This window comes from Oncorhynchus keta, chromosome 32 (genome assembly GCF_023373465.1).
Source record: "Oncorhynchus keta strain PuntledgeMale-10-30-2019 chromosome 32, Oket_V2, whole genome shotgun sequence".
Taxonomy (NCBI): domain Eukaryota; kingdom Metazoa; phylum Chordata; class Actinopteri; order Salmoniformes; family Salmonidae; genus Oncorhynchus; species Oncorhynchus keta.
The window spans coordinates 4,635,538-4,650,614 of record NC_068452.1 but is presented as its reverse complement, the minus strand read 5'-3'; the positions used below and the strand labels follow the sequence as shown (position 1 = coordinate 4,650,614).

Here is a 15,077-nt window from a genome sequence, read left to right as displayed (position 1 = left end):
TAAATTCCAAGCATCTGCCTCTGCTCACACTGCCCTACCCTATGCTCTGACCTCTTTCTCCCTCTCTCTCCAGATGAAATCTCGCGTCTTGTGACGGCCGGCCGCCCAACAACCTGCCCGCTTGACCCTATCCCCTCCTCTCTTCTCCAGACCATTTCCGGAGACCTTCTCCCTTACCTCACCTCGCTCATCAACTCATCCCTGACCGCTGGCTACGTCCCTCCCGTCTTCAAGAGAGCGAGAGTTGCACCCCTTCTGAAAAAACCTACACTCGATCCCTCCGATGTCAACAACTACAGACCAGTATCCCTTCTCTCTTTTCTCTCCAAAACTCTTGAGCGTGCCGTCCTTGGCCAGCTCTACCGCTATCTCTCTCAGAATGACCTTCTTGATCCAAATCAGTCAGGTTTCAAGACTAGTCATTCAACTGAGACTGCTCTTCTCTGTATCACGGAGGCGCTCCGCACTGCTAAAGCTAACTCTCTCTCCTCTGCTCTCATCCTTCTAGACCTATCGGCTGCCTTCGATACTGTGAACCATCAGATCCTCCTCTCCACCCTCTCCGAGTTGGGCATCTCCGGCGCGGCCCACGCTTGGATTGCGTCCTACCTGACAGGTCGCTCCTACCAGGTGGCGTGGCGAGAATCTGTCTCCTCACCACGCGCTCTCACCACTGGTGTCCCCCAGGGCTCTGTTCTAGGCCCTCTCTTATTCTCGCTATACACCAAGTCACTTGGCTCTGTCATAACCTCACATGGTCTCTCCTATCATTGCTATGCAGACGACACACAATTAATCTTCTCCTTTCCCCCTTCTGATGACCAGGTGGCGAATCGCATCTCTGCATGTCTGGCAGACATATCAGTGTGGATGACGGATCACCACCTCAAGCTGAACCTCAGCAAGACGGAGCTCCTCTTCCTCCCGGGGAAGGACTGCCCGTTCCATGATCTCGCCATCACGGTTGACAACTCCATTGTGTCCTCCTCCCAGAGCGCTAAGAACCTTGGCGTGATCCTGGACAACACCCTGACGTTCTCAACTAACATCAAGGCGGTGTCCCGTTCCTGTAGGTTCATGCTCTACAACATCCGCAGAGTACGACCCTGCCTCACACAGGAAGCGGCGCAGGTCCTAATCCAGGCACTTGTCATCTCCCGTCTTGATTACTGCAACTCGCTGTTGGCTGGGCTCCCTGCCTGTGCCATTAAACCCCTACAACTCATCCAGAACGCCGCAGCCCGTCTGGTGTTCAACCTTCCCAAGTTCTCTCACGTCACCCCGCTCCTCCGCTCTCTCCACTGGCTTCCAGTTGAAGCTCGCATCCGCTACAAGACCATGGTGCTCGCCTACGGAGCTGTGAGGGGAACGGCACCTCAGTACCTCCAGGCTCTGATCAGGCCCTACACCCAAACAAGGACACTGCGTTCATCCACCTCTGGCCTGCTCGCCTCCCTACCACTGAGGAAGTACAGTTCCCGCTCAGCCCAGTCAAAACTGTACTTGTAATTGATGTTCACAATCACATTTGTAGTTCTTCATTCACCAACACAGAATGTGGTTTACTCCTGTTTTTCACTTAATGTGGCTAGGTTTATAAAACTGTCCCAAAGAGTGACACTTTCCCCATGTTCTATTCATTAGGGCACACTAGCAAAATGTTTAGCACTGGAAGTCCTGGTAGTCCCTCCCTGTGTTCTGTTTGGTGCTTAATGAATATCTCCTGTAGCCCATGGAGGTGTTTGTGGACCATGAGACCAAGCTGACGCTGCACGGCCTGCAGCAGTACTACTGCAAGCTGAAGGATAGCGAGAAGAACCGCAAGCTCTTCGACCTGCTCGACGCGCTCGAGTTCAACCAGGTACGGACAGAGGTCTTTTCAGAGAATTGAATGCTAAAAAGTAACTTAGTTTTAATCTGAGTGAGTTGAATGTATTTTGTCCATTGATTTGAAAGTCACGTTTTTAAATACAATTTTACTCATTCAAGTGAACTAAGTCTATGCACCGACAAAGTTTCTGCCTGTGAGTTTTATGCCCTGTGTTTTTCGTCTTCAGAGTGTACATTTATTTGACCAGGGTAAAGCCAGGGTGCCATATCAGATGCAGCATGGGTTTTGTGCCTCATGTTTGTCTTCGGTGTCTCACTGCCATTTTCTCCCTGTCTGAAGGTGGTGATCTTTGTGAAGTCTGTGCAGCGCTGTGTGGCTCTGTCTCAGCTGCTGGTGGAGCAGAACTTCCTGCAATCGCCATCCACAGGGGCATGGCCCAGGAGGAGAGGTGGGTTCTGATGGAGAGGACAAAATCACTGGCTAAACCCTACAGTCTATGCACTTGTTAAAATCTGAGCAGTTTTGATTGGTTTAACCAGCTCGGGAGTTTTATTCCTCTGCTGGTAGCGTGACTACAGCTCAAGCTCATTACCATAACGCACAATGCGCAAAAATATTCCTAAAAATATTTAACCTCCACACATTAACAAGTAAAATAGCTCAAATGAAAGATAAACAAGTTGTTTATCTAGCCAGCAAGTCAGATTTCTAAAATGTTTTACGGCGAAAACATAGCACATATTTATGTCAAACCACCACTGCAGACATAGCTCATTAGCATAGCCAATTAGGAAAAAATATGCAATCAACAAACGCAGGATTAAAAGAAAAATCATTTCACTAACCTTTTGAAATCTTCATCAGATGACAGTAATATAACATGTTACACAGTACATTCATTTTTTTCAATAATATGCTATATATATCCATAAATCTCTGTTTACAATGATGCATCGTTCAAAAAATGCTACCCAAATGTCCTGAGAAATGACGATAGCCCCGGCAGATAACGTCAGCTAACAAGGAATACACATCATAAACTTTGACTAAATATGCATGTTTTACATATGTATAGCAAGATACACTTCTTCTAAATGCAATTGCATTGTTACATTTAATTTTAACGTTACATTTTGCGTTCACTAGACTATAATATGGAGTCGGCGCTCCCACAGTAGCATAATGACTCCTCTATCTTGGAGTTGACAGAAACCCAAAATTAATACATTAAATATTCCCTTACCTTTGTTATTCTTCCATCAAACGACCTGTAAGGGATTATACTCACCAAATTAGCGTTCAGTTTTCAAGTCTGCGTCTTTCGGTTCTCAAAATAGCCTGATTTTGGTAAAAATGTAGTCAAAATTGAAGTGGTTGCGCACCAAAACTTCGAAAGTATATATAATATGTCGAGTAAACTTGTCAAACTAACTTCATAATCAAGCTTTAACATGTTATAAAGGTGTACAGCAATTTTGAGAACAAACAGAAACACAAGCACTGTTCAATCGATCTTGGAAAAGAGAGAGGACTTGACCATTGCGCACAGGTTTTTTTGAGTGACTGAGAGCTTACCGCGTGCTCAAACTCTCGCGAGCGGGCTATTCTCACAATGAGAAGTCCCATTGAAAGCTGAGATCACGCTGAACACGTGGAGACTGTTCCGGGTGCTGTGACTGTTTGGGAAGGGTGTTTGCGATGAGGTCAAAGGTGACCCAACTTTTCAGATGAGAAGAGATATTTTGGGAAAATGCAGATTTTGAGAGTTCTGCTATACATAGAGACATAATTTAAACGGTTTTAAAAGCTTTAGAGTGTTTTCTATTCGATAATATTTTTTTATTTGCATATATTAGCAACTTTTGACAAAAATGTATCATGTTTTATATGGGTACCCAAATCCTCCAGAAGGGGCAGTAAACTGTGGTATCCTGAACAGGATAAGCAATATTAGGATATTGCTTACACTTCAAGTCATCTCAGATATTACTAACTGCATAGGGTTTAGGGGTAGATTTGGGATTGGGTCTTGGCTTTCATTGGGAATTACTGATTTGGACAAAAGAATGTCCTCGACTTTTCCGTCCTCTTATCCGTAAACCGATAAGTGGTTGAGGAGTGTCAATTCGTTAGTTAGGCAAACGGTGTCCTCGCCTCCTGCTGAGGAAGCATAAGTGTCCTTTGCTGAAGTTGAGATCTACCCCTCCCCTTTCAATCAGCTGTTTACTCTGAGAAGCATGCACATATTTAAAACGATAAGTAGCATATCGTTTTTATCCATACAATGTCTAGCTAAATGTCTTTTACTACTTTACACATTTTAATTTGGGATTCCACCCCTGAAAATGTCATCTGCATTATGTGTGAATGGAGTCTAATTTCATACAAGCACATTTCCTCCTCTCCTCAGTTACTGTTGACTTTTTTTCAAAAGGAGAGGAATGAGGAGTTGCACAATCAAACTGAGAATCTCATTTACTTGCACATTTTCTATAACAGTCATGTAGCAGAAGCTGTTATCCAGATCGACTTAACAAGAACTTTGTCTCAGACAACATGTTTGTGGGTCACAGTTTCAGTGTACCCACAGGAGTGAAGCAGGATGTATGATGCCTGTTCTACTTATTCTAAATCTATGGGTGCCCCCATTCCTCCCCCAGGCTTTCCCGGTACCAGCAGTTCAAGGACTTCCAAAGGCGGATCCTGGTGGCCACCAACCTGTTTGGCCGAGGGATGGACATTGAGCGCGTCAACATCGTCTTCAACTACGACATGCCCGAGGATTCCGACACCTACCTGCACAGAGTGGCCCGTGCAGGCAGGTTCGGGACGAAATTCATTATTTCAGTCCATGGCCCTGTACAGCGGATGTTATCTAGAATCGAGATGAATCTAATGAATTAGTTGCTTTGATGGTAAGCTTGAATGAGGAACAGACACATTTGGGCTAATTAGCTAATATCATGTCATCCGGTGAAGCTCCCTCAGACTACCCAAGTTCCCTAAACGCAACCACATTTAGAAGAAGAATAGCTTCCTGAATTCCTAGTGTAGCAATAAGCGCCCTCCTGATAATCACGTTTCCATGAATACCAAGGGGAACATGGCTTTAAAATACACACTTCCACCATCCTCTCTCCAAAGGAATTGCAAAGCAATGCGATGTGACTAATAATTTATTCTGCAATGGTAGTGAGTGTATTGTCGGAGGGGGGCTAGGCCGATCTGACCCTGATCAGGTCTGTGATTCAATAAGATACAGATTAAAAGGATCACCAGCACTACTGCGTTAACCTCAAATGGATTACAAACAGATTTAACACTGTACACCAACATAACCCCGGATGCCCTTGCATTTGCCTAGGCATTAACAGAAAATACACACATAAACGATACACGGTATGTCCATGGGATTGGTTTAAGCCTCACTTTCCCAAAGTAGATGAACCAACCAGATCCCCTTTTCTGGGGAACTGATTGAAACTGGGACCAGTATAGTTAGTGTGTTGCCAAAAAGAAACCATCTGACCTATTACTATTACACCTGTGCCACTTTGGTACAATAGCCTCAGTACATTGTGTCACCAGTTGATTGTGTGTTCATTCAGCTCTATATTAACACCACATGAAACCTCCCTCTGGGGTTACAGAACAGGTCTGGATAGTTTGCCACACACACTGGAATGGGCCAATAGAGAGGTGACGTTAATTATACTCCCAGAGAGAGTGAACTGAGGTGAATCATTCCTGTACATTACCAGACACCAGTGATCTTAGAAAACAAGTGCAACCAAGACAACCGCTCTGGTGAAATGGTTGCCCGGGCTTGTTTATCATAATAAAGGGCTAGGCCCTGTTCACCTGACTAGGTGGAGAAATAGATGTGGGGGGCGTGGCCAACAGCGCCTTCTCCGACCAACATTTATAGAGGCCCTCCCATGGCAGCAGAAACAAAATGTTTCTGTTTTTAAAACAATTTTGTCTGCTATTCGCAATTCTAGACATTTTGCTATGGGCAAAAGAAAGGATTTTCCAGTTGAATTAAGCTAGTTTCCTGCAATTCTACACATTTTGCCATGGCTTGTGTTGTGTTCTTATGCTACACTTCATGACCAAAAGCTTGTCAAACATCTCATTACAAATCATGGGCATTATTATAGAGTTTGTCCCCCTTTTGGTGCTATAACAGCCTCCACTCTTCTGGGAAGGCTTTCCACTAGATGTTGGAACATTGCTGCGGGGACTTTCTACTTGCTTCCATTCAGCCACAAAAGCATTAGTGAAGTCGGGCAATGATGCTGGGCGATTAAGCCTGGCTCTCAGTCGGTGTTCCAATTAATTCCAAAGCTGATCGATGGGGTTAAGGTCAGGGCTCTGTGCAGGCCAGTCAAGTTCTTCCACACAAACCTCGGCAAACTATTTCTGTTTGGAACTCCTTTGTGCACGGAGGCATTGTCATGCTAAAACAGGAAAGGGCATCATATAGAATGTCATTGTATGCTGTAGCGTTAAGGTTTCCCTTCACTGGAACTAAAGGGCCTATCCCGAACCATGAAAAACAGCCCCGGGCAATTTGTTATTCCTCCTCCAAACATTAGTTGGCACTATGTATTGTGGCAGATAGCGTAGTCCTGGCATCTATTGTGGCAGATAGCGTAGTCCTGGCATCCGCCAAACCCAGATTTGTCCATCGGACTGCCAGCTGGTGAAGCGTGATTCATCACTCCAGAGCTTTACGCCACTCCAGCCAATGCTTGGCATTGCGCATGGTGATCTTAGGCTTGTGTGCGGCTGCCCGGCCATGGAAACCCGTTTCATGAAGCTCCCGACAAACAGTTAATATGCTGACGTTGCTTCCAGAGGCAGTTGGGAACTCGGTAGTGAGTGTTGCAACTGAGGACAAATTATTTTTGACTCGCTACAACACTCGGTGGTCCCATTCTGTGAGCTTGTGTGGCCTACCACTTCACGGCTGAGCCGATGTTGCTCCTAGACGTTTCCAATTCACAATAACAGCACTTACAATTGACCGAGGCAGCTCTAGCAGGGCAGATATTTGACAAACTGACTTGTTGGAAAGGTGGCATCCTATGATGATGCCACGTTGAAAGTCACTGAGCTCATCAGTAAAGGCCATTCTACTGCCAATGTTTGTCTACAGAGATTGTAACGGCGTTCTTCTATCTCGTCCTCTGATGAAGAGGTAGAACAAGGATCGGACCAAAATGCAGCGTGATGATGATTCATGATATAATTTTAATGAAGGAAAAAACAATACACGCGGAAACTACAAAATAAAGAAAAAGTGAAAACCGAAACAGCCCTATCTGGTGCAAACACAAAGACAGGAACAATCACCCACGAAAACACTCACAGAATATGGCTGCCTAAATATGGCTCCCAATCAGAGACAACGGTAATCACCTGACTCTGATTGAGAACCGCCTCAGGCAGCCATAGACTAATTAGACACCCCACAAAACCCCAAGACAAAAAACACACCACAATGACCCATGTCACACCCTGGCCTGACCAAATAAATAAAGAAAACACAAAATACTAAGACCAAGGCGTGACAGAGATTGCATGACTGTGTGCTCAATTTTTACATCTGTCAGCAAAGGATGTTGCTGAACTCTCCGAATCCACTAATATGAAGTGGTGTCCACATACTTTTGTATATATAGTGTATCTGAGTGACTCAAACATTATAACAAAATCAATTGGGGGCCCCATGCCAAGACATTTGGGGAATTTTAGAGGAAACATTGCAATTTTGTTTTTGTAATATTATCACCCCTCTAGTATATGATGTCTCGGAAACAATACAGTTATACTGATCTGTAGCATCCTGTATCTGGGCAATGTGGCAGGGTCTACAGTCAATCACGGACTACAAGAAGAAACCCAGCCCAGTCATGGACCAGGATGTCTTGCTCCCAGGCAGACTAAATAACTTTTTTGCCCGCTTTGAGGACAATACAGTGCCACTGACACGGCCTGCAACGAAAACATGCGGTCTCTCCTTCACTGCAGCCGAGGTGAGTAAGACATTTAAACGTGTTAACCCTCGCAAGGCTGCAGGCCCAGACGGCATCCCCAGCCGCGCCCTCAGAGCATGCGCAGACCAGCTGGCCGGTGTGTTTACGGACATATTCAATCAATCCCTATACCAGTCTGCTGTTCCCACATGCTTCAAGAGGGCCACCATTGTTCCTGTTCCCAAGAAAGCTAAGGTAACTGAGCTAAACGACTACCGCCCCGTAGCACTCACTTCCGTCATCATGAAGTGCTTTGAGAGACTAGTCAAGGACCATATCACCTCCACCCTACCTGACACCCTAGACCCACTGCAATTTGCTTACCGCCCAAATAGGTCCACAGACGATGCAATCTCAACCACACTGCACACTGCCCTAACCCACCTGGACAAGAGGAATACCTATGTGAGAATGCTGTTCATCGACTACAGCTCGGCATTCAACACCATAGTACCCTTCAAGCTCGAGACCCTGGGTCTCGACCCCGCCCTGTGCAACTGGGTACTGGACTTCCTGACGGGCCGCCCCCAGGTGGTGAGGGTAGGCAAAAACATCTCCCCGCTGATCCTCAACACGGGGGCCCCACAAGGGTGCGTTCTGAGCCCTCTCCTGTACTCCCTGTTCACCCACGACTGCGTGGCCACGCACGCCTCCAACTCAATCATCAAGTTTGCGGACGACACAACAGTGGTAGGCGTGATTACCAACAACGACGAGACGGCCTACAGGGAGGAGGTGAGGGCCCTCGGAGTGTGGTGTCAGGAAAATAACCTCACACTCAACGTCAACAAAACTAAGGAGATGATTGTGGACTTCAGGAAACAGCAGAGGGAACACCCCCTATCACATGATGGAACAGTAGTGGAGAGGGTAGCAAGTTTTAAGTTCCTCGGCATACACATCACAGACAAACTGAATTGGTCCACTCACACTGACAGCGTCGTGAAGAAGGCGCAGCAGCGCCTCTTCAACCTCAGGAGGCTGAAGAAATTCGGCTTGTCACCAAAAGCACTCACAAACTTCTACAGATGCACAATCGAGAGCATCCTGGCGGGCTGTATCACCGCCTGGTACGGCAACTGCTCCGCCCTCAACCGTAAGGCTCTCCAGAGGGTAGTGAGGTCTGCACAACGCATCACCGGGGGCGAACTACCTGCCCTCCAGGACACCTACACCACCCAATGTTACAGGAAGGCCATAAAGATCATCAAGGACATCAACCACCCGAACCACTGCCTGTTCACCCCGCTATCATCCAGAAGGCGAGGTCAGTACAGGTGCATCACAGCTGGGACCGAGAGACTGAAAAACAGCTTCTATCTCAAGGCTATCAGACTGTTAAACAGCCACCACTAACATTGAGTGGCTGCTGCCAACACACTGTCATTGACACTGACCCAACTCCAGCCACTTTAATAATGGGAATTGATGGGAAATGATGTAAATATATCACTAGCCACTTTAAACAATGCTACCTTATATAATGTTACTTACCCTACATTATTCATCTCATATGCATACGTATATACTGTACTCTACATCATCGACTGCATCCTTATGTAATACATGTATCACTAGCCACTTTAACTATGCCACTTTGTTTACTTTGTCTACATACTCATCTCATATGTATATACTGTACTCGATACCATCTACTGTATGCTGCTCTGTACCATCACTCATTCATATATCCTTATGTACATATTCCTTATCCCCTTACACTGTGTATAAGACAGTAGTTTTGGAATTGTTAGTTAGATTACTTGTTGGTTATCACTGCATTGTCGGAACTAGAAGCACAAGCATTTCGCTACACTCGCATTAACATCTGCTAACCATGTGTATGTGACAAATACAATTTGATTTGATTTGAATAATGGTTTGCTTTGTGAGTAACTTTAACCAGTTGCCATTCCATTTCCGCTTTATTCCGTGCTGTAATGTAAAGTGCTTCCAAAATAATATGAACAACAGACTAGAAGGGAGCTTGTAGTAGCTGCAGTAGGGCAGGATACTGGAGTTTTAGACTTGATATGTCAGGTCATGGAGTTGCTCCCAGTATCTCAGCGTCAGCAGGATAATGGAGTGGAACCTTCAGCACAGGGCAGGCCTCTGCTGATCGCTACAACCAACCACAGTGAGAGTCGGTGTGACGAACAGATAGACAGAACCTCCGAGATGCAGAGACAGACAGACAGGCAGACAGACACAGACATCAGGACAGGTTTATGATATCCCTCCCTCCTACTACGGTCCTTATTGTGGCATTCAGCAGTTTTGTACAGCAGAAGCACGCCACAGCCAAGCCGGTGTAAAACACAAAGACAATCTGACAACATCACAAAGGCATATTAGTTTACCATTCATTCACAGTTCACCTTAGCATGGATTGCCATAACAACAGCAAGTAGCAGGGATAATGAGAAAGAAGTGAGGTTTACACAGCTGTGTGTAAATGCCAACTGTCACTTTTACTGAGCTGTAATGTTCAAATGTCCCATCCGTGTGTGTTAATCTCGTATAGTGTTTAATTTCAAAACAAGGTCATGAGGATGTGTGAAGATCAGGTCATTGTTTTCTAGAGAGTTAGTGTTTCACTCTCTGTATGTTGAGTGCATTTCCTAGATAAGGTTAAAAGAAATGACTTTCTCACTCAACACACCCTGTGCTGGTGAAATCTACCCCGCGCTTTCACTTGGTGGTGCATGTCTCTAGTCTGTTCTATTCTAGCGTTTATAATATAAAAAATAATTAGCCTGAAATGCAAGGTAATTTATTATTTGAAAAGTAGTCCCCAAAAAGACTGAATGCAGATGCTTGGGGCAGAATACTTCACTTTTTTATAGTCAGCCATAATACCTCTTCCATAATAAAATGTTTGAGATCTTTCGCTCTCATCTTTTGGAGTAGAGCCAACCCAAGGGACACCCATTTCTGACTACAATATTCTAACGGCTGTAACATGCCTTCACTAGCAAAAAGAATACATCTGAAGGACAAATAACCTGCGTTGTATAGGCTACAAAGAACTGGCTGAGGATGTAATTACTAGGCTTTTGCCTGTTTCGGTTTGTGTGATGGCACTTAGCACGGATTTCAGGCCAATATGCTAATGCCTATGGCTGCTACCTGTACAACAGGCTCTCGTGCTGCAGATGATGCTCCAGTATCTGTCACCAATTCAAATGTCAGTTCAATCCTATGTCTTGCAGTGCAATGTGATAGAAGAAGGCTATTCAAAACATTGCAACGATTGTATAACGATATATGCAATGGAGCCGCGCAAGCGAAGAGGCTACAATGTGTCCTCTTATTTCTGTGGGTAAAACTGTAGGCTATTTCGGCTATTTTCTTTTTTGTTGCCTTCCCTTTCCATTTGAGGGGCTTATTCGCTTTCCGGAAAGATGCAAATGAAGACCACTGTATTAAGTCGACAAGAGAGAAATTAAGCAGTATCAGCACCGCTGTCGCAGAGTAACCTCTGATGAAGATTATAACAGAACATGGCCAAGATGTTCAAATGTTCATAAATGACCAGCATGGTCAAATTATAGGTCTGGGACAGGTAGCACGTCCGGTGAACAGGTCAGGATTCCATAGCCGCAGGCAGAACAGTTGAAACTGGAGCAGCAGCACGGCCAGGTGGATTGGGGACAGCAAGGAGTGATCATGCCAGGTAGTCCTGAGGCATGGTCCTAGGGCTCAGGTCCTCCGAGAGAGTGAAAGAAAGAGAGAATTCGAGAGAGCCTACTTCAATTCACACAGGACACCGGATAAGACAGGAGAAGTACTCCAGATATAACAAACTGACCCTAGCACCCCGACACATAAACTACTGCAGCATAAATACTGGAGGCTGAGACAGGTAGGGTCAGGAGACACTGTGGCCCCATCCGATGATACCCCTGGACAGGGCCAAACAGGAAGGATATAAACCCACCCACTTTGCCAAAGCACAGCCCCCACACCACTAGAGGGATATCTTCAACCACCAACTTACCATCCTGAGAAAAGGCCGAGTATAGCCCACAAAGATCTCCGCCACGGCACAACCCAAGGGGGGCGCCAACTCAGACAGGAAGATCACATCAGTGACTCAACCCACTCAAGTGACGCACCCCTCCTAGGGACGGCACTCTATAGTGCTTTAGAGATTTATTCCCTCTAAAAATATATATATAAAATGAGGGAATTATTCAAATGTAACTCTTATTATGTCAATTGCAATTAGGTTAGGGCTTTATTATAGCCTATACTGGCTATAATGACTGGCACAGTGAACATACTCATAACAATGATACTGTAGTAGACAGTAGACAGCAAATTGACCTTAAGAATCTATAGCGTGCAGGTGGGTCTGTAAAACAAAAACTCAAGAAGAAGAAAATCAAAATAGCTGCAAGTTGTGTTTATTGAATTAAATGGGGTATAATAAAATTAGTTGTGAGTAGGGGGGGTCTCCCTCCCTCTTCTGTTGGCTTTGAGAGTTTATTTAGAAAGTGGGTTGGGGGAGGTGGCAGCAGGGTTTTCCCAAACTCGTCTTCTGCACAGTTACTTTTGCATTTTTTTTTTGCAGGGGAAGCAAAATAGTTTTGCCAGGGCGGCTGTAATCCGTGGGAGGAGAGCCTGTTTTTTCTTAGGCTCATCTGCAACCACAGTACCTGAACAGGTGACAGAGAACAAGGCATGAAATCAGGGTCGTGTTCATTAGGGTACACAGTAGCAAAATATTTTGAAACAGAAAACAAAAAAAGCATTTGTTATCGGCAAGTTCAAGAAAGTTTGTCCCTGTTTTAGTAATGAATAAGACCCTGATAACTTTATCATAGTCTCCCGTCTTTACATTACAATACTGTGCTGAAGACAGATGCACATGTTGACTGACAGAAATGAGGACTTACTATCATTGCCAAGAGGAGACACCTTGTTCTTCTTCTGGTTCTTGTTATTTCCTCGCTTCTTCTTTCCTGACTTCCTCACTTCTTTCTTCATAGGCTCTTCCTTTTCTTTCTTCTTAGTAAAGAGAGAAACAGACATGAGTCGATGCCTCACAATCAAACAGCCCAAATAACTAAACGATCTACTGGTTCTTGGCCGTCTCACCTGTGTGGAGGTGATGTCCTCGAGGTCTGTGGAGAGGGCGCTGCTGATGGGCTTGGTGCTTTCAGAAAGGTAGCTAATTACCTGGGACTTTTCAGAGATGGCTGAGCTCCCCCTGGTCTTTTCCAAACCAGTGCTGTCATCAGCCATCTCCTCTAGGTCCTCTTCTAGAGTTTCCCTCCAAGCCAGGAGCTCCTCGGTGAGGGTGACGTCACTCCTTGAGGAGGTTGAGGAGTGTGACCTCCCACTACCACGGCTCCTCCTGGCTCCAAAATGGCCTTCGAAACTCCAGTCCTCTATGACTTGTGTGATGGTGTCCGCCATGCACCTGATGGCTCCCTCGCTACCAGAGCGTGCGGCACGCAGTTGAGCCCGGTTGGAGTCCGAACGCAGGGACAATCTTTTAGCCGCAGTCTTCACGATGGCCTTCACCGCATCCTCACCACTGAATTGGATGCTCTCCTCCAGGCCAAAGACGACAGAGATGTCAGCATACTTCAGGGCATGCTGGACCTCCACAAAGAGATCCTTCATCAGCCTGAAGGGGTCATTGGCCCTCCTTGTCTGGGGGGACTCTGAGGCCTCCAGTCGACACATGATGCCGTGGAGAATAAACTTCAGAGTCTGGGGGCTCATGACGGTGGCCCAGGGAGTGCTGCAAAGGAGGATGTGCTCCTTGCCTGGTAGGAGGGAGGGAATCTTCTCCAGGGGGTCCTGCCTGTTCTTGGTGGGCATCAGGGAGCTGTCACTCATCTCAGAGACCTCAGTCCCCCCCACCTCTTTTTCCAGAGTCTGGGCAGGAGCTGCCCATGCTGCCTGGGTTGAAGTGGAGGGTTTAGGGTATGAGACAGTCATGACACTTACAACCACCTCCTCTTCGTCCTTGGGTGAAGAGGAACACGGAGAGTCAGGGAACCTATCCCTGGCACCGGAATCCAATCCTAAGAAAACACACTCATATTCTGAACTGGTTCAAAGCCACATCCATGTATAACACTATGCAGTATCTAGTACATTTACTATAATGGTAATACACTGGTTATTACACAAGTTATTACTGGTGATATGGGTAAAACAGGTTATAAGTGTACCTTTCTGGATGATGAGCCTGGCTTTGTAATCGTCGTTGCAGGTACTGTTGTCTCCCACCCTGGTGGTCAGGACCTGGCAGACGGCCCCTAGTCAAATCAAAATGTATTTAATACAGGGTTGTCAAACTCATTCCATGGAGGGCTAAGTGTCTGCGGGTTTTAGTTTTTTCCTTTCAATTAAGACCTAGACAACCAGGTTAGAGGAGTTTCTTACTAATTAGTGACCTTAATTCATCAATCAAGGGTGCAGTGAAACCCTGCAGAAACCCGGCCTTCTATAGAATGAGTTTGACATTTGATTTAAAGTAATTCTTCACACATAACATGTCTCCAAACACTGTATAGAACAATAAGAAAATAAGAGGAGAGAAATGAAAATACCATTACTGACAATAAGAGAAAAGAAGAAGGGGAATGTGCGGGTGCAAAAGACTGTAAAAACAACATAATAACTAACCTAGTGCCTCCTTGTTGTCATCGGAGAGGGAGCTGGAGGACTGGAGGGTAACTTTAGTGCCCTTCTTGATAGCTGGCAGGACACCTACAGAAAGAGGACTGTAGACATTAGTGGATCCTTCCACCATATATCGTTTTAGAATTCTATCAGTAAATCCAGGTATTTTGGAAGTGGAGATGAATACTCACTGTAACTGGTTGTTTGAGTTAGAGTTTGAGGCAGTGCCAACATACCAACTACTTGGTGGCTTAGTTTTTTCACCCCTGACTTAGCCTCCCTAGACCTTCTAGCCTTGATAACCTCTGTGGCCTTATTTTCTGCCTTTGATATATTTGCCTCTCGGCTGGGCCTGGGGCCTTGCGGGGGCTTCGGCACAAGGTTCTGAGAGAAATAACAACAGTCGGGAAATCATATCACCATAGAAACCACATTTTTCACCATAGGCATGATGGTACTGAGTGACATGTCACATAAGGGTTAACCTTAGAATTAGAGTCAGAATTCAAATCTGAATTCCAATACTATTAGTTCTAACTAGTAGTTGGTCCATGTGTCTT

The 15,077-nt window shown here is 45.5% G+C and overlaps 1 protein-coding gene and 1 pseudogene across 17 annotated transcripts in view; one reads left to right on the top strand and one right to left on the bottom strand.

Moving 5' to 3' along the window:
• LOC118364859 (ATP-dependent RNA helicase DDX39A-like) overlaps window positions 1-4,750 on the top strand; it is a 33,079-nt pseudogene extending 28,329 nt beyond the window's left edge.
• Window positions 1-15,077, bottom strand: part of LOC127914439 (serine-rich adhesin for platelets-like) — an 83,598-nt gene that overhangs the window by 45,329 nt on the left and 23,192 nt on the right. The window contains exons 4-9 of one of the 17 annotated variants that reach the window (XR_008088377.1): window positions 14,709-14,901; window positions 14,521-14,604; window positions 14,064-14,150; window positions 12,976-13,913; window positions 12,774-12,885; window positions 11,002-12,533 (exon numbers count right to left, since the gene is read on the bottom strand). The exons of 12 other annotated variants lie outside the window; for them this stretch is intronic. Coding sequence is in view for 1 of the 5 variants with exons in the window: in XM_052490416.1 (XP_052346376.1) it covers window positions 14,521-14,604; window positions 14,709-14,901 (277 nt within the window). In the remaining 4 variants the exon portion in view is untranslated. Of the gene's footprint in view, window positions 1-10,250; window positions 12,534-12,773; window positions 13,914-14,063; window positions 14,151-14,520; window positions 14,605-14,708; window positions 14,902-15,077 lie in introns of all 17 variants that reach the window. 4 more of the 17 variants (XR_008088378.1, XR_008088376.1, XR_008088375.1 and 1 more) reach the window with 4 other exon arrangements.